The 25,970-nt window shown below is 52.5% G+C and overlaps 9 protein-coding genes across 9 annotated transcripts; 2 read left to right on the forward strand and 7 right to left on the reverse strand.

Annotated features, from left to right (window-relative positions):
* Positions 1–1,212: 1,212 nt before the first annotated feature.
* BDV17DRAFT_108269 (H(+)-transporting V1 sector ATPase subunit B) lies at positions 1,213–3,514 on the reverse strand. Its single transcript, XM_073753804.1, has 9 exons — positions 3,300–3,514; positions 3,118–3,202; positions 3,020–3,039; positions 2,909–2,944; positions 2,677–2,838; positions 2,300–2,616; positions 1,968–2,242; positions 1,697–1,915; positions 1,213–1,640 (listed from the first exon to the last, which is right to left on the reverse strand). The coding sequence occupies exons 1-9, from the start codon at positions 3,396–3,398 to the stop codon at positions 1,324–1,326; spliced, it is 1,530 nt and encodes a 509-aa protein (XP_073620214.1). The 5' UTR covers positions 3,399–3,514; the 3' UTR covers positions 1,213–1,323.
* Positions 3,515–3,840: 326 nt separating this feature from the next.
* On the reverse strand, positions 3,841–6,022 carry BDV17DRAFT_287052 (universal stress protein family domain protein; the record flags this gene model as incomplete). Its single annotated transcript, XM_073761071.1, has 3 exons — positions 3,841–4,003; positions 4,053–4,120; positions 4,181–6,022. The coding sequence occupies 3 exons, from the start codon at positions 6,020–6,022 to the stop codon at positions 3,841–3,843; spliced, it is 2,073 nt and encodes a 690-aa protein (XP_073620215.1).
* A 1,175-nt stretch (positions 6,023–7,197) lies between these two features.
* On the reverse strand, positions 7,198–8,743 carry BDV17DRAFT_108393 (DnaJ domain protein). Its single transcript, XM_073753805.1, has 2 exons — positions 8,190–8,743; positions 7,198–8,123 (listed from the first exon to the last, which is right to left on the reverse strand). The coding sequence occupies exons 1-2, from the start codon at positions 8,335–8,337 to the stop codon at positions 7,375–7,377; spliced, it is 897 nt and encodes a 298-aa protein (XP_073620216.1). The 5' UTR covers positions 8,338–8,743; the 3' UTR covers positions 7,198–7,374.
* Positions 8,744–10,249: 1,506 nt separating this feature from the next.
* On the forward strand, positions 10,250–11,698 carry BDV17DRAFT_287054 (uncharacterized protein; the record flags this gene model as incomplete). Its single annotated transcript, XM_073761072.1, has 1 exon — positions 10,250–11,698. The coding sequence occupies one exon, from the start codon at positions 10,250–10,252 to the stop codon at positions 11,696–11,698; it is 1,449 nt and encodes a 482-aa protein (XP_073620217.1).
* A 1,073-nt stretch (positions 11,699–12,771) lies between these two features.
* Positions 12,772–13,524, reverse strand: BDV17DRAFT_287055 (ankyrin repeat domain-containing protein; the record flags this gene model as incomplete). Its single annotated transcript, XM_073761073.1, has 1 exon — positions 12,772–13,524. One exon carries the CDS (start codon positions 13,522–13,524, stop codon positions 12,772–12,774), a length of 753 nt encoding a protein of 250 aa, XP_073620218.1.
* An 84-nt stretch (positions 13,525–13,608) lies between these two features.
* BDV17DRAFT_108535 (uncharacterized protein) lies at positions 13,609–15,206 on the reverse strand. Its single transcript, XM_073753806.1, has 2 exons — positions 14,886–15,206; positions 13,609–14,782 (listed from the first exon to the last, which is right to left on the reverse strand). The coding sequence occupies exons 1-2, from the start codon at positions 15,051–15,053 to the stop codon at positions 13,808–13,810; spliced, it is 1,143 nt and encodes a 380-aa protein (XP_073620219.1). The 5' UTR covers positions 15,054–15,206; the 3' UTR covers positions 13,609–13,807.
* Positions 15,207–18,133: 2,927 nt separating this feature from the next.
* Positions 18,134–18,477, reverse strand: BDV17DRAFT_251811 (uncharacterized protein). Its single transcript, XM_073756467.1, has one exon. The coding sequence runs from the start codon at positions 18,461–18,463 to the stop codon at positions 18,182–18,184; it is 282 nt and encodes a 93-aa protein (XP_073620220.1). The 5' UTR covers positions 18,464–18,477; the 3' UTR covers positions 18,134–18,181.
* Positions 18,478–18,875: 398 nt separating this feature from the next.
* On the reverse strand, positions 18,876–21,174 carry BDV17DRAFT_298906 (Tannase/feruloyl esterase). The gene has a single exon (XM_073763792.1). It carries the CDS (start codon positions 20,633–20,635, stop codon positions 18,998–19,000), a length of 1,638 nt encoding a protein of 545 aa, XP_073620221.1. The 5' UTR covers positions 20,636–21,174; the 3' UTR covers positions 18,876–18,997.
* A 1,031-nt stretch (positions 21,175–22,205) lies between these two features.
* Positions 22,206–24,376, forward strand: BDV17DRAFT_298910 (uncharacterized protein; the record flags this gene model as incomplete). Its single annotated transcript, XM_073763793.1, has 4 exons — positions 22,206–22,692; positions 22,747–23,009; positions 23,063–23,298; positions 23,351–24,376. The coding sequence occupies exons 1-4, from the start codon at positions 22,256–22,258 to the stop codon at positions 24,374–24,376; spliced, it is 1,962 nt and encodes a 653-aa protein (XP_073620222.1). The 5' UTR covers positions 22,206–22,255.
* Positions 24,377–25,970: the final 1,594 nt, after the last annotated feature.

The raw sequence follows: 25,970 nt of genomic DNA on the forward strand, positions 1-25,970 counted from the left end.
GTGCTCTGTGTAGGGGGATTCCAAGTCCGGTGTGAGAGTGTACAGCATGTCGAAGGCTTCGGCGTGTACGTCGGGCCTGGATAGGGTGTTGGGGAGGAGGTAGGGTTTCACTTCGATGCTGTAGAGGCCGCCTGGGAGGGTCTGGACGGCGTCGGTGTCTGGTGCAAATGTCGCGGGGAAGGTGGTTGTTCCTTCGAAGGGGGATACGCCCGCCCGCCGCGATGGAGGGAACGAGGGCGGCGAGGTCGTTGCCGTTCGTGCCGCCGATGTAAGTGTTTACGGGGCTGTGATGGGGGTCTTGCCGTTCTTTTTGACGTCAATGTAAAGCAGAATGAGGGAGCCTTGCATGAGAGAGGGGATCTGCAGCGGGACGAGGTCGAGGGCTGTCATGCGGATGTCGTTGCTCATATCGGCTTGGACGATCAGGGGGTGTTTGCCCTCTGGGAAGGAGGAGAGGACGTCCGAGGGGATGTCGAGGGGGCATGGCCGGAGATGGTTTTGGCATCTTTATTAATGGCGAGGATGCACCATGCTAGAGGGGGATTGTTAGTACGGCTAGATTAGACAGAGGGAGATAGGGGAACGAACTCGAGTTTATAGACTGCGTTCTTTCAAAGGGATTGTACTGCGCGAGCGTGTCTGGGCCGGCCTGCGCACTCGCGAGAGAGGACAGGGCCGCGAAGAATCATGGTGCTGGTGCTGGAGACTGGAGTTGTTATGTTTGCTTCCCGAGAAGTACGGGCAATGGTTTATATATCAATTTCTATGCCGGATCTGAAGGGGTAGTGGAACCCATCTACTGAATCTTGTTTGTCATAGTCAAAAGGGGCTTGCCGATCATGATCAACAGTCCGATATACTCCGTCGATACGCGAGATCGGAGAACTACCGGGGCGCCAAGAGCAGAGCACACAACGAGTCAACGAGTCAACGACACTTGAATGGTGGATCGCACCTGCCATAGGTGCACGATGGATCGATCTATCGCGGAAGATGCGACTGAGTGATAGGTGCCTCCCCTGTTCATATTAGTCATTTCCGCGAGAGCTCGATCCAGCGAACGTACCTGCCCTTGTAGAACATATCTTGGTGTCGGTGGCATAGTTCCGGGCTCGAGGACAGATTAGGTAATAAGTAATGACTCGAACTACGCTGGACGGAAATAGCTACATAATTGACGAAGCTAAGTACTGAAGTGTATATGCAGAATAGATGCCCTAGTACAGAACAAACGTCAAGACGCAAATATGACAAGGTATGATGACATCAACACGCAGACAGGACAGAGCAGAGCAGTAAGAATAAAGACGGTAGCACCAAGCACTAAGTCTCAATAAGATCCGCGGTCTGAGACTGTCCTTGCTCAGGGACGGTGTTGTCCCGCGTGTCCTTGTTGCCCTTGGGTGCCTTGCGGCCGGAGCGTGCGTAGAATTCGTCGATGACGCGCTTGGGGATACGGTTGAGGAGGTGAGAGGGGTAGATGCGGAGGAGGTTCCAGGCGATGTCGAGCGATTCGAAGATGGAACGGGATTCGTAGGCGGATTGGTTGATGAAGTTGCGTTCGAATTTCTCAAGGAACTCAAGGGAGAGCTTGTCCTCGGAGGAAAGCGCTTCCTCTCCGACGACGGCCTTCATGGCGGCTGTGGAAGAGTTAGGTTTGCGAATATTTACATTCAAGGGCTAAGAGATCACTAACCGGCGTCACGTCCAATAGCGTACTTGGCGTACAGCTGGTTGGACACGTCGGAGTGGTCGTCACGAGTACGGCCCTTGCCGATAGCCGACTTCATAAGACGCGACAATGACGGCAGGACGTTGATCGGAGGGTAGATGCCCTTGTTGTACAGCTGACGGTCAATGAAGATTTGACCCTCGGTAATGTACCCGGTCAAATCGGGGATGGGGTGTGTGATATCTGCACGGAACTTAGCAAATGTAGGAAAGATATGAGAAGTGCTCCCTCATACCGTCGTTAGGCATGGTTAAGATAGGAATCTGGGTGATCGAGCCGTTTCGGCCTTGCACACGTCCAGCACGTTCGTAGATGGTCGACAAATCAGTGTACATGTAACCGGGGTAACCACGACGACCAGGAACTTCTTCACGGGCAGCCGAGACCTCACGAAGAGCGTCACAGTAGGCGGATAGGTCAGTCATGATAACCAAAACGTGCTTCTCCAGTTGGTAGGCGTAATATTCGGCTGTGGTCAACGCGAGACGAGGTGTGATGATACGTTCAATTCTGTGGTAACCAGTCAGTCACTTGGAACCATAATTTTGTAAATTAGGGCGATCTCACGTCGGGTCATTGGCCAAGTTCAGGAAGAGCGTGACTCGCTCCATACTGCCGTTCTCCTCGAAATCACGTGTGAAGAAACGGCTAGTTTCCATGTTAACACCCATGGCAGCAAAGACAATGGAGAAGTTCTCCTCGTGGCCGTCGTGGACATCCTTGGTCGGCTTGTTGACCAGACCAGCCTGACGACAAATCTGAGCTGCGACTTCGTTGTGTGGGAGACCGGAGGCGGAGAAAATGGGGATCTTCTGCCCACGGGCAATAGAGTTCATTGTATCGATAGCGGAGATACCGGTCGAGATCATTTCTTCGGGGTACACCTATACGAAATATTCTGTCAGCGCTCGCCGCTGCGACTCTCTCGTTCCGGATGGACGTACTCGCGAGTACGGGTTGATGGGTTGACCGTTGATATCCAGGTAATCCTCCGCCAACACCTTGGGGCCCTTGTCAATAGCACGACCGGAACCGTCGAAGACACGACCCAGCATGTCCTCAGAGACACCGAGCTTCAAGGCGTGGTTCGTGAACTCAATCGTGGTCTATTACAGCGGCCAAACGTTAGCGTCGTTGCATAACAATTCATAGCAATAGCAGAGATGATATATGTACCTTCTTGACATCGATACCCGAAGTGCCCTCAAACACCTAGTTATATGTTCGCATCCGTCAGTACTCCGCCACGGAAGGAAGCTCAATATTCGGTAGCCGTGTGATGCGCACCTGGACGATAGCTCGGTTTCCTAATCACAAGAACTATGGGTTAGCCACCCGAGCTCCCATTATGTATATCTACCCGGCGGAGAGCAAGGAAGGCATACCTCTAGCTTCCAGAACCTGACCCGACCGCTCACTTCCATCGGGGAGGGTCAGGGAGACGATCTCGTTGTAGGAGGGGAATTTGACCTGGTTGGCGGACGGTTAGGCTGATTTCCACATTCCAAGTCTATCGAAGCAGCTGGAGGATTTGGATAGCTCCAGGATGGGGGGGTACGGTACGAACATTGTCAAGGACGACGAGGGGACCGTTGATGCCTCCGATTGTATTGTAGCGGATGCGAGGCTGAATGGAGCTCATTCGGGGGTCGACGATGTCCGCCATGGTGAAAGGAACCCGGGGAGGAGCACCGGTAGGAAACGGATAGAGCGACGAGGAATGAAGATGGCGAGAGAGAGGAGAGAGAGGGAGCTCTTGAGACTTTGATGCGGACCGTCAACGTCGGGGAAGGTCGACCCGCCGCCTCGTTCGTCTTGCTGTCGTCTTGGCGTAGTGCATGCGGCCACGTGATGTGTCATCATAGCTGCTGCGGACTACAAACCACTACTCCGTACAGAGCAACGAAATCAAGATGTATACTTGTCATCATCATTCTCGTCATTAAGATATTTCATAGTTATACACATTAGAATCAAAGTAGGAGAATTCTCCGTTAAACGAGACAACATAGCCTTCCCGGTCCAGTTATGCGCCAGCCAGATATCATCAACTCATCATGGTATTTCGATGCAGGCAACAAAAACGAAATCATAAAAACAGCAACTCGCTAATCTACTCGTGCCGATGACAGCTTCTTCGGTGCCGTCAGGTTGTTGGAGAGACGCACGTTCGTCTTGTTCTTCGCCTTCTTCTTCAGCTTCTTCCGCGCGACCATAACTGGGACAGACGAATTCGTAACCAGGAAGTTGGAAAATGAACCTAGGAGAACACTGCCAGGCGGTATTAGCTGTAGGATTCTTGTTTAAACCAACTAGGAACTCTTGCCCTTTCAGCGCACTTCGTCCCCGAGCCCCAACAATTACCAGGGTGGGTTCCAGCCCGTCGATCTGAGCGGAGAATGTCAGTCATGATCAGGAGGTTTAGTATAAAGTTTTTGGGGAACGTACAGCTTCTGTAATCATATTCTTTGGGCTCTTGCAGTGTATCACCTCCACAGCGATTCGAACCTGTAGTAGCGTCTTTCTCAAAAGTCGGACACAGGTCTGCGAGATGATTTGAACGGCGTGTGAACGTTCAGATTCTGACTTGGACATTTTCCGCGCATCAACCGAGCCAGGCCTGCTATCGGTACCCGAGCCCAGACGGTTGAAGATGGCTCGGGACAGGTTGGTGTTGGAGTTATCATTTTGCGTTTTCTGGACAGTCTCAGCCGTCTGAGAGCCGACCACAGCGGCAACATCCTGCGTCGCTTCGGCTCCTTCACCGATTTGAGTGCCTGTTTCCTCATGCATTGCGAAAACTGCGAACATGGTGTCTCCGTCCCGAAGGATAGTACCGATCGTCCATTCAAGTGCATAGACAGACTCTTCGCTGAGATCCGTCGTGACAAGATATTTACGCGGTCGCCGCCGGGCTCCTTCGGCATCTACTTGCATATTGGTATAGTCCCCACGAATAATGGTGCGAATGGAGCGGTTGCGGATCGAATTGTCAACACTCGACATCTGGATGCTAAGTTTCTGAGCACGTTTGATATCGGATAGTTCTGCTTCATCATCGGAGCCGAATGGCGTGTTGAGCGCCGAGGCAGAGGCATCAAAGTTCGTTTGCGGTTGAACGTCTGGGATCGGAGGGGTTCTCGGCATCGGGCCGGTTTTTGAGGAATGAATCAACTCGGGGCCGCCAGATTTACGCTCGTTGTCTGCACCTGTCTCGTCCGAGGCGGGCTTTGATCCTTCTGTCGTGTCGCTCTCAGCCATAGAATCCCTGTCCGCGACCTTCTTCCGGCCACGTTCCGCGTCTTCACCGTTGTTCCCTGAGCTGACTCCCTCGTCACTCGATGATTCCTCCCCTTCGTCCTCGCTGGAGTCGGAAGCGTTGTTGTCACTGTCGTAGAGTCGCTCATCTCCGGAAGTGGACCCTTTGACGTCGGCTTCCGACGAGCCGTGGTGAGACGTAGACGGACGAAGAAGTTTGTCGTCGGTTCCTTCGGCTTGGTCCTTTGTATTATCTGCCGCGGACTTCGGGGCGTCAGAGACCGGAGTGCGAAGGCTGGAGTTGGGAAGGCGTCGCGCGGGTGAGCCGGACTGTGCCCTTCGTCCCGAAGAAGGAAGGTGCGAGTCTAAGGAGGTACCCCTCTTCGAGGCACCTCGACTGGAGTCTCGACCTCTGCTGAAACTGGGTAATCCGCCGAGCCCTGACATCACTGCTGCCATTGCCTTTTGACCAGGGATCGCCCTGGGAGCCTTTTCCGGAGGGCCGAACCCGAATCGCCTCGAGCCATTAGCACTGGGTGGCATGTCGACGCCGGAGTCCCAACGAATGCTTGGCCTTCTTGTCTCAGGAGTGTTTGTCTTCCCGTTTTTATCCTTATCTTTCGATGCCGGCGGATCTGGACGTTTGAGGGGAGGCGGGGCGGTTTTCAAATTGGTGTATGTCGTTTTGGAAGTTGCTTCTGGCGAGGCGGACGGGGTCGTTTCTGGTGAAGAAGTAGGTGTTTCGGCAGAACCATCCATTGCTGGAGGCAAAGGCTGAGGGGAATGAGAATCTTGGTAGCCGCGACCAGCGGGCGGAGTCACACCAACGCCGATGCCCGCGATGGAACCATGACGTGGGGCAACGTAGCCGGGTGTAGGGCCAGTGGCGGTGTCGAATACGCTTCGCCTTGGAGGTGCGTAGGCATTGTTCGAGTTGTGATGGTTTGACGAGTTGCGAAGCTCAGAAGCAAGCTCAAGCCGTTCTTCTTCGAGGGCAGCGGCGAGGCCGCCGGGTCTGCGACCTGACGGCATTCTCGTAGTGGCGCCGCCCACGGCTGTTGACGAGAGGTGGGGAACCGGCCGTCCTCAAGCAGAAACAGCAGTGTAAACAGTGTGGAGAGCTACCTGGAGTTGACGGTTACTTCCACCAGAACTCACACTCCAGGAGTTGAAGCTCGGACCGTTTTTCTTCACCTTGGGTCGGCCAACTGATCGCAATTAGGCGGGGTGTTAGGAAAGTTGATATATGCCCAAGGCTGGGCAAGCAGCTAGGCTGCAGCTAGCACCGAGCTGAAAGAGGCTTCCGAAGGACCCTCTCCACGTGCAATTTGGCGAATCTCGGAGATCTAGAGCAGTGTAGCGGTAATCTCAGTCCCCGTGATGGCTTCAAGACCAGGATTTCCTTTGTTCAGTGACTTTCTTCGAGCTTAGCCTTGGTCTTGGCACTGCACGGCGGATAAAGAATGGAATAATGCTTCGACGGAGCCGATGGCCAGATCAAGCCGCGGCAGCTTTCCTGGGTATTCCCTGCCAATCACAGCAAAACTGATCTCGGTATCGGTATTGGATCCCGCGCGACGAGCGAAGAGAAAGGGAAAAAGAGGAAGAGAATTGTGTTTGTGTGATTCCGGGGAAGGGCGACGGGCGGGAATTGGCAGGTATTTAGCGGGGAGGAGGGGGAGCGGAGAGAAGGAAGATCAACTGGAAAGCATTCAACAAGCACAGAGAGGGATTATTTCATGATAAATCATCAATCATCGTTCATCGCGGGGAGCAGGACAGAGTAGGCAGTAGCTATCCTATCCAGCTAGTGAAGCTCTCAGTGGAATCATTCACAGGAAGGCTGGACTCGGCATGCGGGGTATAAAGCCAAATCATAGGCCACCTTAACTGTCCAGCGCACCCACACCCCCCCCCCCCCGGTCTCCCTTGCAACTTGCTCCTAGCTCCAGCAGATCGCCTCCATCGTCCGTGGCCTCAGCGGCGTCACTGCAGCTCCTCCCTAGTCGATCAATAGCTGGGATGCATTAGGAATGACGCACAGGAGATCGCCAGTCAGCCTGCTCAAGGAGCTACCTTGTCCCAAGTCACGGAGTCATAGACGGTCTAAAGGCTACTGGGCTCCTGTCCTGTCGTGTGATGTCTGCGTGGCTGTGATGAACCCAAGTTTTGGGGAAGCAATCGTGAAGTATTGTATCACCAGTAAAGGATCAATATCCTCATGGAGATCTGCACAGCAAATAAATTCTAGCTAGGCTACTCCAATACTCTGTACATACAGTGCAGATGCAGATGCAATGAAAACTCCCACGCCAGAAACACCCAATCCTAGACAAACACGAAGACCGAACGACCGAACCAATTCAAAATGCCATACTCCAACTCTATGCGCCTGTCTTGGCTTTCGTCTTCTTCGAGCTCCGCCGCGCAGTAGCCTCGAACGCCTCCTCCGGTGGCTCATCCATCGCCACTCGCTTCTTCCCAGCGGGGTTGTACTTCGCTTCGAGTCGGTCAAAGAACGAGTCAGCGCGAGACGCCTGTCGCTGCTGAATCAACGCCGCCAGATCGTTCCCCGTCGAGCCTGAGCTTTTGTTGCCTTTGCGACCCCCGCCCTTCGCGGCCTTCCCCTCTTTCTCCTTCTCGAGCTTCTTCGCCAGCTTCTCAGCCTCTTTCGCCTCCTTCTGCGCGCGCTTCAGCCGCTGTGCCCTCTTTTTCTCCGGTTCCTCTGTGTATATCTTGTATCCCTGCACCGTTCCCTTCTCAATAGCCTTGTCTATTATGACGCGGAACCGCTCGTCGTCGTCTAGAATATTGCACAGCATCACCGATTCGTAGACGCGGTCTAGATCGCCCTCATAGCTCTCAAAGGCCGCGAGCACGTCCCTCTCTTCTTCCTCCGATCCTTGGTATTCTTTCTTGAGCTTCTCGAGGGCGTTTGTGTCGATAGCGGCTGAAAATTGTTCACGGTAGAAGTCTACCCAGTCGAAGTCGTCGTCAATATCGACCGCTTCGGCGGTGTTCCCGGTCGTATCGAATCGTTTCCGTCGCTTTTCATCGGACAGGATAGCGTAGGCGAATGCGATCTTCTGGAACTGCTGGTTCGCTTCCTCTTTGGCATCTTCTGGAGCCTTGTCTTTGTGTTGTCAGCTTTGAAACTATGAAGTAGGATGCGTCGGACTGATAGGTTGCTCATAATTACCAGGATGGTGCTTCAAAGCCAGTTTTCTGTAGGCTGACTTGATCTGCTCTGGAGTCGCATCTTCGCTGACACCCAAGATCCCGTACAGATCGGTCTCAGCTGGCGGCTCGTCTGAGAATTTGGGGATGCCCTCTTTTCGGGCGGCCATCGTATGTGGTGTCTGATACCTGTAGTTCGAAAGGACTACAAGGACAAAGCAAAGTGAATTGTGGCAAGTTGATTGTTTGAGCTGCGACGCGTTGCGACGCGACTGATGGTCCGGGCGGGAACCTTGGGCCCCCCGCGCCCGGGCGAAGCTCTTTATTTTCCTAACTGGGTTTAGACCAGAGAACAACAATATCAGGCCCCTTCTTCTGCTTGCTTCTTTCACCACGAACTTGGGGGGATTCCATCAGACTACCTAACTGGATTACACACTCTCTGCTCTCCTGATCTTACTGTGCCTTTGCGCCAGTGCTTTGCACAATAATACGCGTCCAACCCGCTGGAAGAGAGTCATCATTCAGCGCCGACTTGTGCTACCTCCCTGTGCAACAAGAGTCATCAAGCAGCCTTACGGCGTCCAGCGCCCAGGTGTCCATCAATTGTGGCAAGCAGATTGGCCACAGTGGGCAAGGAGGTGATGCAGCTCTGAGTCAGACTATCTTCGATACGAGGGCTCTATGGCTGTCACGTCGAGCACCTCGGAGGCTATTTCAGTGCTGGTTCTCGAAAGTGCATATCCTTCCAGACGTTCGCATAACCTTATGCTCCTCTGCAATAAAGGCTTTTTGACGAAGCATTGGAATGGCTGATGATGGATCATGGCCTAGCCAAACAATGACTTTTGCAGTCCTGAGCCCTACGAACTGCCCTGGTTGACCTGTGTGTTCCTCAAAAGCTTTTCGGAAAGCTTCTCTCTTTGTGAAAACCGACAGATGCTGGTCCCAGGTTAAGACCGCATTCACCTGGACTATCAAGGATGCGGAATGCTTTCCCTCGGCTGTGCGACGAAAAAGAGTGTTCTCAACCTTCACCTACAACTTCTTTATTCTGTTGCATATCCCGTGGCGCCACACCGTCTCTCAACATCTTAAAGTGCCACAACATGGTCGCAAACTGGTTGGAGCGCAACAGCGTATGTTGCCCTGAGAATATCCACGCTTCCACGGCTGTCCTTGGCTTGACTCGACCATCGTCACCACTACTGAGCGCGCCGGTACCTTACTCCGTAGTCCTGAACCCGGATAGTCCTCATTGGTAGTAAGCGACAGCCAAACTGGAGAAACATGACATGGATACTTGTGCCAGTATGAGTCCGCGTGATATCGAGTGCTGGTAATATATGACCATGCTAACCAAGCTGATTTCAAATATGACTGCCCGATCTACATAGCCCAAACATTGGCTTCTTCTTCCTTTTTCAGCCAATGGATGAGACGCTCTATGAGCGCTTGGCGATAATGTCTCTGATGTTCATCCGATTTTGACAAATAAAAATCAAAATACCCACGGCAACTCATGTTTATCACAGCAATGGATAGCTCTGCTCATATATTCCGGTTGGAGCCTGTGGTATCTTTCTGGTGCAAGTTCTCTACAGCACACCCTTCGAGCATCGAGCCACATGGGCTACGGGAAGCCCGGTAGGTTTCGCAACCTGCCTGCGGGGTATGTACTATGTCGGTGAGATCTGAACATTTGCTCGTACAATCAACTACCGCCATTTCACCCCTATCAAGGATCTGCCATGTTTGATTTATGTACGAGATTTTCTTTGCCAGATTCTATGCCTGGTGAGCTGAATGTTCGGAAGACCATGCTCACTTCTTTGACGGAAGGTTGTGCCAAGAACCAATACTAAGAAATGTTCACGGGATCATTGGATCTGTCCTGCATGAAATACATGCCTACCTGTCACACTGACAGGAACAAAGAAAGATGTCTTGAGCAGGAAAATGTATGTCGGGGATTGGTCCAAAGGGGAATCTCTGCATATGGCCAGTTACCGATGATAATGGCTTACTTAAGGCCGACCATGCTCCTGCCACTGGATGTCTCTTGAACATCTCATCTCAGCGATGCATTTCCCCAAGCTAGCATTCGTTGGGCCATTGGCCTATCTCGCGTCGACCGTTGTTTCCTCTCCTGCACCTCAATCCCTTGATCTGAGTGCTTTCGAACCAGAAGACATTATCAGACGCGATGTGGCGGTTATTGGTGGCGGCTCTTCAGGCACATATTCGGCCATCAGCCTGGTCGACAAAGGCCACTCAGTTATTGTCGTCGAGAAGCAAGGCAGGCTAGGCGGCCACACTGCAACATATACTGATCCCGCAACCGGTATCTCCACGGAGATTGGAGTCCAGATCTACCATAATTATACTATTGTCAAAGACTACTTTGCGCGATTCAATATCCCACTTATCGAGTCCCCGGGATTTTTTCAGTCTGAGGACTTCTTTGACTACCGTACTGGGGAAAGGGTGTTTCCATCCTTTGCTCCGCAAGAAGAAGTGTCCGCGGCCTTTGCAGCCTTATCGGAGCAGCTGGCTCAGTACCCCGGACTGAACGATGGTATCTTCCTCCCGGATCCCGTCCCTGAAGACCTGCTTCTCCCCTTCGGCGAGTTCGCTACCAAATACGGAATCGAGGCAGCAGTGCCCACCATGCATGTCTTCAACCCGGGCATCGGAGATATCCTGGAAAATCCAACCCTCGAGCAAGCCCGATATTGGACTGTTCTTGGCATGATCCAATCCATAGAAGCCGGCTTCCTGACCACGGCCCGCTTTGACAGCAGCGAACTATACATCAAGGCTGAGGTAGAGCTCTCCCAAACCGAAAGCGTCCTTCTCAATTCTCAAGTCATCAGCGCAGCCCGCAACCAAGGCGATGCCGGCATAAGTCTCGTCGTCAACACGCCCACAGGCCGCAAGCTCATCCTCGCAAAGAAACTCCTCATCGCAATCCCGCCCAAACTCGACCTCGTCGAAACACTCGACCTCAGCACCGAAGAATCGACCCTCTTCTCTAAATACATTAGCGCAGGCTACTATGCCGGAGCCCTAAATAACACCTCTTTCTCTGAGGAAGCTAGCATCTCAAACGCCATCCAAGATTCCCCCTACAACCTTCTCGCTCTCCCAGCTGCCTACAACTTCTCGCCAACCCGCATCCCCGGCCTCCAAATTTTCCACTACGGCACCCCCCAAAGCAACGCCACCTTCCCGCTTACGAACGAGGAAGTTCAGAACCACGTCGTCGAGACGATCCGCTTACTTCAAACTGAGAACCCGGACCAGTACGAAATCACGGAGCCGGAGTGGGTTGCCTTTCACTCGCACGCGCCTTATTCGCTTCAGGTGAGTGCGGAGGATATTAGAGATGGATTTTATAGAAAGTTATATGCGTTGCAGGGGCAGCGCAATACTTATTGGACTGGGGCGGCGTTTAGAGCGGAGGATAGTAGTTTGCTTTGGAAGTTTTCCGAGGAGCAGGTTTTGCCGGGCCTGGTTGAGGGGCTGTAGGCTCCCTTTGCTCCTCTCTCTCTCTCTCTCACGCGCACAACTTGTGTTTAAAGACAGTTCGATCATAGAGAGCAGTTGATTCTAGGAATAGCTAGAGTACAGATCAAGATCTGCTTCCAGACACCCGTCAGTCTCACTTTCGGCACCTCTATGCGGAACATATCGAGATTCAGCTATGGCCGAGACCAAATAGTCCTTCCAAAGTCTCGATTGAGCATAAGATTTGCCTTTGCCCGAGCCGAGCCGATCCGAGAGCTGGGCGAAGCGGAGGGACATTGAACTTGCTACATATAGGGTGCAGCGCTCGGCAGGTTGGATCACGCTTACCATTCCGTGTTTAGAAGGCGAAGCGCTGCATCCTGGAGGTAGAAAGAAGCCACCAGATATGCTGCGCTGTTACGAGCTCCCTGCAACTGGCAGGTGGCAGTTTGGGGCATGGGATCCCAGGCTGGGGGTGAGTACAAGAGAGCATATAAGACCGCGAATTCCATCCTACGCTCCTTTACTAGATAAGTTCCATTCCGTTTTCTGGATTATTATCAATAATCCACTTTCTTGAAGATAAACTAGATACTCTACTCTACTCAAAATGATCTTAAGCCTGATTTTATCCGCCATAGCGTTCCGGCTATGCATCACCCAGGTCGCAATCTACTTCTACGGCCCCAAAACACCCTCGCCGCTACTCACGCAATCGAATCCATTGTGCAGGGGGGAAAAGGGACGGCTTAAGAGGCTTAAGAGAGCTTCTGCTTTGGGGGTGTCAATCCACCTTGTACATTGGATAGCCGTCGCATTCCTAGAATGTCTCACTTGGCTCATACCACGAGAACATATACATATGCATATGCATCTGTCGTTAACGATAATGAGAAGAATACTCCTCGCGGTATCCACAATCCTGCAGAAAGTTAGCGATGGAGAGAAAGCCAAGCTCTTTTGCCAGAGCCACCGGAGTCCGGCCCTGGCTGTCCGCAATAAGCGGAGCGACAAGGGAACAGCCAACAAGAGCCTCGACGACCGACGCATTCCCGCCATGGATCGCAAGCATCAGCGGCCGCCGGCGGTCATCTTTATGGTTTATACGATTCATAGCCACCCTTGCGCTCTTGGTTAGGATACTGACTACCGTGGCTGGCCCTGACAGCGTGCCAGAGTGGCGTTGCGCCGTCTTGGTCCTCTATATTCGGATCTACCTTGGACAATGCAATGAGGGCTGCAACGACGCCAATGTGGCCCCGACATGCGGCAATGCTGAGCGGTGTCTGGCCATCCTTATCCTGCGCGTTAACGTCAACAGTTTGATATCGGGTTAGGATTTTGACGACCTCTGCGTGGCCATTCGCAGCAGCGACCCAGAGAGGAGTTGCCAACGTACCTGCATCGTTCCGAGCGTCCAGATCGATGCATTCAAAGTCAGCGAGAATGTCCACGATCTCGTGATTTCCTTGAGCAACAGCTTTCTCAAAGCGCGTCTGACCCACTTCGTTCGGAAGCGTGTGACCCCCCCGACCCCAGCCCAGTGGCGCCAACGCCTTGGCGCATTCAATGTGGCCTTCGTCAATTGCGATCCATACGGGGATCAACGCTTGATCATCAGGAGGAGAATTTAGCGGAAAGACCTCGCCACTCTCGAGCAGGAGACGAATCACCTCCTCGTGGCCGTGTTTGGCAGCGATCGCGAGCGGCGTATAGCCCTCGGCGTCTGTAAAGTTCACAGCAACGCCGTTCAATCTCGAAAGGTAACTGACAATATCACAATGGCCGTTACAAGCAGCAATCCATAGGGGTAGCGCCGGGATTCTTAGACTTTTCAAGGATAACATGGTATATTTCAGAAAGATCGTGAGGGAGATTTGATATAGCCTGCCGAAGAGCTGCATCTGTCGGCTCCAGGCATAAAGCCTTGATTTGAAGGTCTACCCAGAGAAACATTCCCTGCGCTCCCTGCGAGAGACTGTTCTGGATCTCCAAGATTAAGAGAGGGTCCCCGACCGTCAGAATCCCGAGTTCGATACATCTCTGTAGCTCAGAATTGATATATTCATCGATATCGGGGGTGTTGCTCAGGGATAGACAATCCCAAAGGTCCAAGCAGGCGCTCTAGTCCTAAGGGTTCAACCGCATGTTCGGCGTTCCAGACCTGAACGATACACAAACCGAGAGGGACATGGTCGTCTGGAGGTCCCGCAGTGCGCCGAGCACGTGGTCAACTTCTTTTGTATCACAGTGGTCCAAGCCGTCGAGAACAAAGTATGTGTGACGGTCCTTGAATACGATTCGTTGTAGCATAGCGAGGAGCCTGTCAATGCCCATTGTTGGGCCGTCATCCAGGAAATCGCGGACACGGTCGAGGCCAGCCACGGAATACAAAAGTTGTCGAGCCAATGCACCGATTACAGTGGGTGCTTTGAGGCTATCCTTTGCGTCGTGCTGGCAAAAGAAATACGCGATGGTAGTGTCCCCGGCCGCTTGAAGATTAAGGTCATCAACAATGTTCGCCAAAAGCACCGATTTCCCAGACCCTAGCTTTCCCGCGCATATCAGAGTACACGACTCCCGTCGCGTCTTCCATTGTGTGTACTCCCCTAATGTCTGCAGAAGTGTGGTATTCCCGAGCTTGCGGATCTGCTTCCACGCGGACTCATGGTCATATGCTGAGCAAGCGTCCATCAGGCGTTGCCTCGCGCGCAGTTTTCTTGAGTTTGAGAGCGAGTTAAACTGTTGGCCAACGTGCGATCGGAACCAGATGGTGAGTGCATTATCCTCCGAGTTCTGCTGGATTGTAAGTGCCTGCACCTCCTCCTTTATAGATGTAGCCCAAAGCTCGAGGTCTGATTGGAACGTATCGAGAGCTGAGTCGCCTAGCGTGGAAACCCATCGAGCAAGGGCTAATTTCTGACTCAGACGCAATACATTATGACACAGGTGAACCAGTATAATGGAATATTCCAACATATACGATCGGAGTCGTTCTGATTTCGGGTAGATTGCACCCAGGCTCTGATATCGAGGCGCGGAACGCCCCACGGCCATGAGCATCGCAGATAATCGCTCAAAGTACGCGGAGTAGTTGACGACTGACTGTATTTGGTCCTCGGTCAGCCCAAGTTTACATTCACAGGGCCCGAGGTACGGTATCGTAGACCTCTTCGGCGTGCGGAGGAGGTACTTGGAGGTTCCATACCAAAAGCGTCATTCGCAATAACGACCACACACCACACGCAAGTAGGTTCTGTGTCCCGCCTAGCGCAGCAAACTGTTGTACCGCTTCGAGAACATTGGTCAGTCGAGGCCCAAAGCATCGTCCGTGGGGGCCTGTGTCGATTAATCTCAGCTGTAAGTTGCATGACATCACGTATCTCTAGAGGCATGGTAGAGGCCTTTGTTTGGCAAGATCGAAACTGCGCTTTCTGCATCGTCGAGAGGTCGGTTTGGAATCTCTGAGATGGCCTGGCCAAGGCGAACCTCGGGTTTGAGGCGCCCGACCTTCACGAGAGCCATCGACATGCCGGAGTGTACGTGGAACGGCGCTGTAGGGAAAATTAGGAAGCCTCGTCCTTTTGTCCTAGTCGTCACTGGGATTGATAAATGCCAGACGAGGCTCAATTTACGGGGCTGCACCAGGAGTCCAGGACAGGATGCCAGCATGGCGCCCAACTCATTGTAGCCAATCAGAAAGAGGCCCAGCTGCGCCTCGGAACTGCCCATCTAATCCAGTAACGAGATTGTCGATTGAGGATCGAGCGGTAGAAATCGATGCTGGGAGACTGTGACGGCCAGAGGTTGAGGTCCTGACTCCTGAGTGCCGGAAGTCTCTGGGGAAGACAAGGGCGCAGTTGCTTCTTTCCGCCCGTATGGCACAGCCGTCTCGGATGGGACATCTAACTCCTGCGGCATGCATGGCATGCCAACTCTCGCCACTGGACAGCTACCTTGTCCTAAAGCTCAATCAGAGTTGAACTGTTGGGTGGAGCTCCGCTGTGGAAGCTTGATGGGAGAGGTCCAGCATCAACATCAACACCTTTTGCGAAGGAACTAGGTACGCACCCCCCATAAGGATAAGCAGCATGAGCGGCATTTGTCTCACTCAGCCGGTAACCACTGACATTGTTCTGTGAGGACCCTTGATTTACTCAACTTCAGAAAGCCGCACTAGGGCTCAATTGCCCATCTTGGCTCGGGCTCGGCTCTAGTTGGGCGAAGCGTCGATGGCGTATCGGGAGGCCCTTTTCCTCTCCCTGCTAGCTCTATCTAGAGTTGAGGCCTGCTTCCCGCAGCTCAACTATCATCCTTCACTGCCTGTCCTACCACTTGAGTACCACTTGTCAGCCGTCGGGATGTCTCCTGATTTAAGATTTCCATCATCGATGCTCTATATATATATATATATTTTTTTTTCTGTTCAAGCTGCACCTGAGTCTGTCGATCGCGGGTAGAAGCCCAGTCTCGATTTCAGTGCCATCGATGGGATATAGTTTGCCGCCGTATTGCAATAAGGCCTGGGCTGGGCTGCGCCAGATATGCTGTACATATGGAGCGGGTTTTTGGGTTTTGGAGGGGCGCAGAGTTGTAATACGAACCGTAGAAGATCGGGTTTACGACTGCTACCAGTGCATCCGCGTAGCAAGAATGTCCGGAACAACGAGACCAGGTTTGCAGGATTCAGCCTATCTCTGGTCGTTTTCACTAAAGACGGTTATGCCATCTATATGATCGCCGCCCTCTTGAGATCCTTGAAGCAACTTCTGTCTGGCTGATTCAGGAACCTCATTCATAACTCCCAGGTGGCACGGTGATACTGCTAAAGATATGGAACCCAGAGGGAACAGCGTAGACAACGCAGTCCCCGTCCCTGCGGACGAATCCAGCCCGGCGCGATGCCTTTCGGCGGCACTGTTATCTTTAGTCCAAAGCTGCCGTTAGCAGCCCTCGTCCACTCCCCTGTGCGCCTCCCCTTGAGGCGTGTTGTAAGTCCCCGCGGCACTGGTCAAATCACCGACTAGTTTAGGGTGGAAGACTGGAAGACCAGGCGATCCTCCGATGTAGAGTTCAGGGGCTGGGTACCTGTGAAGGTCAAGGCCTTGACCTGGATGCCCGCCACGCTGGCATGGGACTGGCCCTCGCCCAAATGATGCATGGCGGTGCGCATGTAAGTAGGGAAGCGGAAGTTGCGTGATATGGCCCCAAACGGCTGGGTGTAGTCCGCCGGGTAGGAGAGCTTCTCGCATCCAGGAGAGTCAGTGAAGGCGGACATGATGTTGCTTGCGAATGAATACCAGGCCATCTTGTGGATGCGGTTGAGACGGGCATTGGGTGAGGTAAACATGCCAGCCACGGGCACGGCTGCTTGCACGCGTAGACCGGTGATCAGGTCCCGGCTGGGCTTGAATCCGTCAGGCAGCCCTGTGACTTGAACCCACTGCATGCCGAAGTAGTTGAACCTGGGATGCCAGGTCTCGCCGCCGGGACGGCCGGCAGTAGTGTACGTGTTGAACAGATCGCTGCCACGGGCTCCCGGACCGAGGAAGGCCTGGTCAACAGTGCCATTGGCAGAGAGTGACTCAGCGGGCTCCATCCTGATTGTGATACCGGCCGGTAGCGCGGGAAGGTCGAGTAGGGGGAAGCCGGCAATATTCTGGCCAAAGTCGAACACCCACGTACCGGGAACGGGTTCAGTGACCGACACCGGTACGAGGCGCTCCTGGATCTTCATAGGCTCAGCAGCACGAGCGACTAGACGGGTAGCGAGGTTGGGTGGAGGGGAGAAACTGGCCGCTATCCAGGGGTTCGAGCTGAGATTTGCTCCAGGTCGATTCCCAGCCAGCCAATTCCCGGCTCGCGTTGTAATCAGAACCAGAGTACCATGCGTCTGTGACCAAAGGTCCCAGTGCTGTGCGCCAGGAGCGGTCAGTAACAATAACCCTTGTGCTGCCGTCGCTGTATGTGATTTCCAGCCGGCCGATCAAGCGCGGAGTGACGGCGGCACCGGCGGATGGGTCACTGGCAGCGAGATTGTTGCCAGAGCCGGTGACCTGAACGCCATAATTGTGGGAAAAAGTTAGACCAGGTGTGAAACTGACATTGTTGCTGCCGATAGCGGTGATGGTGCGTGATTCGAGCTTCTCGCCGCCGTCACCGGTGTCGATGTTGATGCTGCCGCCGGACATGGTATCCAGTTGTAGCATTGAGCCTGACACTCGTGCTTCCCGCTGGTGCATCTTCCACGAGCGTGCCATTGCCCTTGAGCTGACTCTCCCACCACGAGTATGGGGAGTTTCGACCAACCGCCGGATTCTTCACACTGCGACGGACATATGCCGGCCCATTGCCGAGACTGAACCCCAATGATATTGTCGCCCGGCCGGAGCCATTCTTCGACCTCGTACGTTCGGTATTCGCTCGATAGCTGTCAGTTGGAGTATCCTAGAGCAAGCACCTCGTCGGTGATCTCCTCGCCGTTCACCGTGGCATGGTGTAGCCCTATGCCAGCCGGATAGAGACGCGCGCTACTGATGCTCTTATTTTGACCGCGAGGGATGCCAAATTGGCGAGCGAATGTCGGCAGAGGCTGGGATTCCGTGCGCCCGGGATAATCGATCCAACGTGCATCGCCCCAGTCCGCCTGGTCAAGCAGACCAGTACTCCAAGTGGAAGGCTGCGTCCATCGATGCTTAGATGTATGACCTCAACAGGGGCGGCTGAAGCCTGTGACAGGATGAGCGCCGTGCTGACCAGCAGGGCTGGTATATACCACAACCACATATTGAAGGTTGTCGAGTTTGCTCTTGCAGTAATGCCATATCTATCTTTGGGTCCTGCTCAAGAGGCTGCTTTATACTACCCCAGAAATTCGTGAGGCCCGCCCTCGGTTTGACTTCGCCCGAGCCGTGGGGATGGGAGGCAGATATAACAGCATCATTTACCAAGCCAGATCTGGAGCCCTGCGCCAATTGTCCCTTTCCCCGCATCTCGCTGAAGACATTGACCAGTCAACAGAAAATGGGTTGATCTACCTTGTGGGGCGTTGTTGGACGATGCGATGATTGTGAAGTGTGAAGGGCTGGCAGCTAGCCAGCCTAGCGATGGTACCAAACTTAGCTATCTTTGTATTTTTGAGGACAATGCCAATGATTATGGCATTTAGATCCCTACCTAATCCCATATTGCTGAAAGCTTAGAATAGAGGAAATCCATGAGGAGGAGGTAAGGAGTGATGTTGCCCCCCGGGCCCCCTTACGCTCCTTCCAAACAGGATGTGATATGAATGACTTCTGAACCCTTACAGTCACTCTCGATCTACACACATTCCCAACCATCCTCGTCCTTTCCATTACCAACCCCCTTATACGCATTCCGGTAAGGCCACCGACAATGCCTCCTCCTAAAGTCGACTCCAGCACTTTGCGTCCCATTAACATACGCAGTTCCCCTAATCGTATCTGGCGCAATCCCCTCCTCAACCCACCTAACCACAGCCATAAGCACATTCTCATCGGGATCCAAACTCGCTAAATTGCGCTTACTATTCCCTATAGATGCGGCCCCGGGTCCACCACCGCAGTGCGCCATGCCTGAGATGCGGAAAAGGCGGTAGAACTCGTCTAGTTCGGTCGGCGATAGACGCATTGTCTGAGAGACATGCTCGTAGTACCGCGGTGAGTTGGCGCTTGATATGGTCCCGTCTGCGAGTCCGTGGTAGTGGAGTATCTTGCCGCCACTTTCTCGGAACGCAGAGAGGTCCCCTTCCCATGTCTCGATGTTGAAGAGGTTTAGTGTTGATGATGTCACGTAGTCCTCTGGCCTCAGGCTGAACGGGTCCCATGTTGAATCGTTGAAGATCGCGTACCGGAACCAGTCTGCTGCGCCGAAGGGCTCGCCTGTGAAGTAGGTTTGCGGTGCGCCTGTCAATTCTGCTCCAGGCTGCAGCTCGGGATACACCAGGGTGCTGTTGTCGACGCTGAGCAGGGGCGAGTAGGCTTTCCGGAGTGTTTGGATCTGCGGCGCTGTAAGACACTCACTTGTCTTTCCGGCACGACAGAGCAGACCATCGGGGTTATAGTTGCATAAATCCGGGGACTCAAGAATCCCATCCTTAACCCCATCCAAACCATCACATTGGTCCAGAACATCCCGATGAATAACACCCCACATATCCATTGGAACAAAAGTCTCAGCCTCAGCAGACCCCGTCATCGTAAGAAACCGACAACTCCAACTCGTCAAATTATTAAACGCAACCGCCGGCGCCCCAACAACAACGCCATCAAAATCCCCCGGAAAATCCTGAACCTCCTTAAACTCCTGTCTACCCCCCGTCGAGCAACCCAGATAATAACTCTTGTTATGCGCCCTTCCATAGAAAGTCCGTGTAATCTCCTTCCCCAAAACAACACCGCTACGCAAAGCCCTATACGCAAAATCCTCAATGGCATCGGCGTTATTCAAAAACGACTCTCCACTCATCCCATCATGTCCGTTATTCGTCCCCACGGCAGCGAAGCCCAGCGAGACCGCATACTCGATGTCCTCGTACTGGATGCACCCGCCCATTCCGCCGTTGCCGGTGCTCAGAAACCGACCGGTCCAGGTATCGGGGGAGGGCAGCCAGATCTCTAGCTTGATTCCTGATCTGGGTGATGTGGCGACTTGTAGACCCACGCGGCAGAGATCGGTTGAGATGTGTTGGGAGGAGCGGCCGCAGGTGGGATCGGCGTGCGGGAAGTGGATTGTGGTGTTTGCGGTGACGAATGTGGATGATGTTGCGTTTGCGCTGGGGATGATTAGTTTCTGGGGCAGGGATTCGCATTGTTCTTCAAAAGATGGAGGCGAAGATGAAGATGAAGACGGAGACAGAGGCAAATGGGCGTCAGGCACGCTACTAGCAGAGACGAGTAGCGCAAGATTGCACGAGAGGATGGTACGTAAGAGAGTCATAGTGGCCAATGCTTCCTAGCTAGCTTGACAAAAGGAGTGGCCGGTTGGATGCTTGGTGACACTCAGTCGCGCTTTATAAAGCCATGGGAGCTTGGCCAAGTCTCCTCCAGGGGTCATGATCAACCCTTGTGCAGTCTCGGTATTTTCTCCGCCGAAGACAGCACACCTAGACATTTTGAATGTCATAGCATGTCATTGAGAGCTCACTCGGCAGTTGAGAGAAGAGTTGTACCGCGACCTCGGTTGATGCCCTATTTAGCGCGAAGGCGATATCTATGCTAATGCAGGGACGGCAAGGATATTCATCTGGATTTTTGGGATGCCTGATCAAAAGCAAGTACTTACATCATAAGACAGGCTATTCCTCGAACAGGATAATCCAGGTGTCATTCCCAGATATTGGCCCTGTTGCGTGCTAAGCCCTATCTCTATATGTGGTCTAGTTAGAATAAGCCAGGTGCATCAGGTAGAACGACAGGGGTCCACGACTCCACAGCGGAGAACAGGGCTTCCCGTCTGTTGAGTCGTACTTAAGCCACTGTTATCAACATGACCAGAAGTAAAACGAGCCCTGAGTGCGTTGCTGCTTTTAGGGGTGAGAGATACTAAGTCCGGGGTAAGTACAAGTAAGATAGGTGCCAGTGCCGTGAGCCAAAGTCAACATCAAAGCCTTGTATATAGGGTACTCTTCAGCACCATCATCTACGTCTATTCTGCCTTTCTCTCTTATACTCATACTCTATATCTCGTTCTTCGCCGGCAGCCAGCTTCCTACGAATCAATCAGCATTAGACCATGATTTCAGAGTGAATAAGGGACTTTTCGGCTTTTTCCTAGCCACGCACCTATTGTACTCCAGACACCTCTCATGTTCCAGTTCGCGTTTTACCGCTTCGCGAACTAGTTGTTCTCTTCTTTCACACTCGCAGGTGTGGTACTTCCCACATTCTGGGTTCTCAGTCTTTGCGATACAGCATATATACTTCTTGCCATCTGCCTTACACTTCGCGCTTCCTGGGTTCGTACAGGGAAAGACTTTCCTGATTGTTCGCGTGGTCTCGCCGCATTTGAATTTGTTGAGGATGTAGTGTTGGTAGCACGTCTTGAAAGAGGAGTGGATCTGATGTTCAGGGTGGATTCGGTGGCGGTGGTCTAGGAATTTGGACTTGGGGTTGAAGTTTGACGGTGAATAGCACAGCAGAGGAGTCGGCTGTGGGCTAATAAATAGTACTTATACAGTATTGCGAAGTAATGGGAGTCAGCCTCGTTTTGATGAAGGGCGAATGATCTGTTGTTCAGGTTGCGTAGTTGACAGCCTTTGGCTTCGGAATCCGAGCGCTGATTTGCTGATAAGGATGTCATGGGGTGACTGTCGCCCTTGGCAAATGGAACTCATGCTTCCTCAATGTGTAGCCTCGAGGTCCAAGTGCAGATGCAGGGGTGTTGACTGGAGCATGATAGTAAGGCTGTGATTGCCAAAGGCCCAGCGCATCGACGAGGCTATCGCGAGACCCAGCCACGCACCTTCCTCCTTCCCGTCAGCACGAGTCCATCACGTCCGAGTCTCTAAAATTGCCTTATCAAGTAATCCATTCCTTCTACCCTCACCCTTGGCTAACCATGGCAGAGATAGTCGGAGTGGTATCCGGGGCAATTACCCTGGCCGACGCATCCCACAAAGCAGGCAGCGGTATTCTAGCCCTCAAGCGCCTGTGGAACGACATCCACAATGTGCCCGACTATATCAACTCCTTACTTGATCGATTGGGTCTAGTTCATTTAGTTTTGACTGATTTGCAAGCTGAGCTGAGCCGCGATCAGAATATCCTTAATGCAAACAGTGCAGTGCAGCTGAGCGTCCAATATTGCAGTAAGGCAATCAAAAACTTGGACACACTGGTAAACGAATTGAGACAGAGAGTTGAAGACAAGCAGAGGCTCAGAAGGAATAAGGCGAGGGTCAAGGTTGTTCTTGAAAAAGATGCAATCCAGCGCTTGGAGAGAGAGGTTCAGGATGCCTTCCAGCTGCTTGGTATCGCCCAGCAGACATATTCCGTGTGAGTAGAGACATCATGTATCTTGGCTCGCTTCCTTGATTGAGGTTTGAATAGTGCTCTAGTGAGGCACCAGCCTTCTTTGATCACAAACCAGATCGGGGCGCTGGGAATAGCTGCTAGCCCAAGTATTACGCAAGGATCTTCTCCGAGGAACCAGAAATCCCTGACATCAGAGGTCAAGACAAAACGTAGTATAGAAAAACCCGCGAATACCGGGTTTCTGACTCTTTCCTGGGTATATTCGAGCCTTTTTGGAAGCTATACATCAAAGTCTTCACTATTCAACCTCAACGGGACCTCAACTTCGATCGAAGAGAGTAAGTCAATACTCTGGGATAACCATATCAAAATCACGGCTAACTGAACCAAGCATACTGTGCTCGAGTTCAACTACCATCCTGGCTTGCGCGGTCTGTGTGGGATATCTGCGCAAAACGAGCCAGTAATGGATGGACCTACTCTCTAAAACACTGGACGATCAGACCTCAAGACACGGAAGTCTTTGAAACTGCATTTCGAAGTGACATATCTAGTGTCATTCAGATGTTTAAAAGCCGGACGGGTTCCTTGTATGATCGGGATACTCAAGGTTGGACTCTGCTTCATGTGAGTATGAGTATAGTGAGTCACTTTGAGCTTATTAGATGACACCTGCCAGTATGCTGCTTTCGAGGGCGACCTTGAGAAGTTCACCTACCTCGTTCAAAAGGGCTTGAGCGTCCACGAGACAGATAACAAGGGGGCCACCCCGCTTTACTTCCTCTGTCGAATTGCTGACCAAGGGAGTGATATACTAAACGTATATCGTTTCCTCAGATACACCGACGATATCACAGACGCAGCCAACACCCTGTTCAATTCAAGTCGGAATGATGACTACTGCCGGAAAAGCACACTTCATCGATTTATCTGGAGTGTCCCTGGACTGTTGGATCTCCTCCTCGAAGAGTTTCACCTAGCCCCCATAGAATCCCGGTTCGAGTCCCTCGTCTGGCGATACGTCGATACAAAAGTACTTCTCGATCTTATCGTCAAGGAAAAGTTAACAGATGCAGAGAACATCCGTCAACAGTTGTACCGCTCATCAGTAACATCCTTGCATGGATTTGCCAAGGTCTACTTCCAGAGTGTCCCCGGGGGCCCCAACATCGAAGACCTATTTGGGCAACGACTAAGAACAGCATTCGCTGATTGGAGGAAGCTCGCTCGTTGGCTTTTTCGAGGAATATCCACAAAGGATCTCAGCCGGCAGGGGAATGAGATTTGGGAAGCGACAACGCCCTTATTTGCAGGGCTGTTAGATTGTGGGTGGAAAGTTCGCTGTTCGCCTTCGGAGGTCAGGCAGTCCCGAGGGAGACTTAACACTGCTCTTGCTTTCTGGCTAGAGGATCTAAGGAGCGCAGGTGTTGACCTGGAGAGGTATGGGAAGAGGGAACAACGGAAGATGTTTCTTGAAAGTTATATGCTGCAAACTGCTCGTTGGAAGGTTTTGGCGTGTGGTGAAGGAAATGAGTTGAATGAGCAGGGACCGATACTGGTCTCTATCAAGTATGGGCCTCGTCCTAGTGACTGGGAGCTGATATGGGATGGTTATACAGAAACTTTTGTAGGGACGTTCTTCGAATGGGTTGAGCAAAGACGGCCTTTGATGCCAGGGTCCTGGGAAGAGGATGACATGTATTGAGCGCCCATACTACTACTCACCATCGATAGTACTTCCTGATCCTGTCAGTATATTAACACATATATTTGTCATTATAAGCATGACCTCGCCCAACTTTTCAAATTCTGACAGTTGGTTAAGCTCTAAGTAAATCATTTTTAAACATAAGCAGATTACTTAACTCACCTGGCTCACCCTCTAAGAGCAACAAAGTCCGGGTCAGGCAGGGAGAAGGCGCTCGTAGTCTTTTGCACGGTAGATTAACCTACCAAGCCTCATAACATCCATATCAAAGAACACCACCACAATGGACACCGAAAGCATCGAACCCACATGTCCCGGTAATTCTAATGATATTAAGGGTTCTGACGACAAACGGCTTTTCCCATACAAACCCAAAGAGCACGAAAGGGAGCCGAGTCACATCATGCGCCACAGGCGCTACCTCCGCAAACAAGGGTCCAAGCTGAACCGCGCAATCCGCAAGAATGACCTCGATGGCGTCCGCATCGCGCTCGCAAATGGCGTTTCCCCTGATTACCCAATCGGCATGTGTCCTAGCCCGCTTACGCTATGCATACACTACGAGAGGCTAGAAATCATGCACCTCCTCTTCGAGCACGGCGTGCAATCTCCGCAGCCCTGTGATGCGGTGAACGGGTTCGAAGACGGACTACTGATGGCAGCGGGGAAGGGCAATCTGGAAATCTTAAAGGCGCTCGTTGCGTACCGGAAAGGGAAAAGAGGATATTCTGGTTTCACGCCGGGGTACCTTGATGACGCGGACCCTATTCATGCAGCTGCTGGGTGGAATAAGACCGTCCCTGGGTGTATGGGGTGGCTTTTAGACCGTGGAGCCGGGATTAACGAAGAAACGCCGCATTGGCGCACGCCGTTGCATTTCGCGGTTAATCAAAGGGAGCCGAGGGTGGATGTTGTAAGGTTTTTGTTAGATAGGGGCGCTGACGTTGATCATGTCACGGAGTACGGGGAGACAGCGATTTATCTTGCTGCGAGTAGAGGGGGTGGGCGGCTTGTGAGGGAGTTGTTGAAGAGGGCGCCGAGATTGGACGAGAAGACGAGGATATATGAGGAGACGGTCTTGCATGCTGCTGCGGCGAATTGTTCGTTCAGTACTGTGAAGATGCTTGTTGAAGCTGGTGCGGATATTTATGCGAGGGGACCACAGAAGATGGAGTATACTGGAGTTTGCGGGGGAGGCGAGGCAGACTGAGACCGCGCAGTAGATTACGGAGAATACTACCTTGGGGACTGAGGAGCCCATCTGATATCGATCAAGTCAAAAAAGTGACTATCACGGAGTATGATAACACTGAAGCGATCGAAGATGAGCTCCTTTGCAGTGGCTCATTCCTCCGGAAGCCAGCATAGCATTCGTCCAAGGAAGTGCAAGTCTTCCTGTTCTTCGTCCTTTAATTGCTCTTCCAGGGTCTCGGGTTTATGATCTGGGAGAGGCACTGAGCCTTTCCAATGACCTGTTACAAGAACATTAATAATACTTTATAAAATTAGCATGCATAAGTAATCAAGCTTTCTTTAACTAAAAAAGCAATTGTTGCACGCATGGCCTGGTGTCGTTACCATTTAAGGTGCA

Source organism: Aspergillus undulatus, assembly GCF_047715775.1.
Source record: "Aspergillus undulatus strain CBS 261.88 unplaced genomic scaffold BDV17scaffold_3, whole genome shotgun sequence".
In the NCBI taxonomy this organism is placed as follows: domain Eukaryota; kingdom Fungi; phylum Ascomycota; class Eurotiomycetes; order Eurotiales; family Aspergillaceae; genus Aspergillus; species Aspergillus undulatus.

Excerpts from the sequence above, each read along its gene's own strand:
- BDV17DRAFT_108269 (XM_073753804.1), bottom strand. The coding sequence starts at position 3,398 with ATGGCGGACATCGTCGACCCCCGAATGAGCTCCATTCAGCCTCGCATC. Across the intron at positions 2,945-3,019 it reads GAAACCGAGCTATCGTCCAG|GTGTTTGAGGGCACTTCGGG; the intron begins GTGCGCATCACA and ends ACATATAACTAG. Across the intron at positions 2,243-2,299 it reads AACTTGGCCAATGACCCGAC|AATTGAACGTATCATCACAC; the intron begins GTGAGATCGCCC and ends TGGTTACCACAG.
- BDV17DRAFT_108393 (XM_073753805.1), bottom strand. The coding sequence starts at position 8,337 with ATGGCCGCCCGAAAAGAGGGCATCCCCAAATTCTCAGACGAGCCGCCA. Across the intron at positions 8,124-8,189 it reads GGCTTTGAAGCACCATCCTG|ACAAGGCTCCAGAAGATGCC; the intron begins GTAATTATGAGC and ends GACAACACAAAG.
- BDV17DRAFT_108535 (XM_073753806.1), bottom strand. The coding sequence starts at position 15,053 with ATGTCATGCAACTTACAGCTGAGATTAATCGACACAGGCCCCCACGGA. Across the intron at positions 14,783-14,885 it reads TATTGCGAATGACGCTTTTG|TCAGTCGTCAACTACTCCGC; the intron begins GTATGGAACCTC and ends GACCAAATACAG.
- BDV17DRAFT_251811 (XM_073756467.1), bottom strand. The coding sequence starts at position 18,463 with ATGTGGTTGTGGTATATACCAGCCCTGCTGGTCAGCACGGCGCTCATC.
- BDV17DRAFT_298906 (XM_073763792.1), bottom strand. The coding sequence starts at position 20,635 with ATGACTCTCTTACGTACCATCCTCTCGTGCAATCTTGCGCTACTCGTC.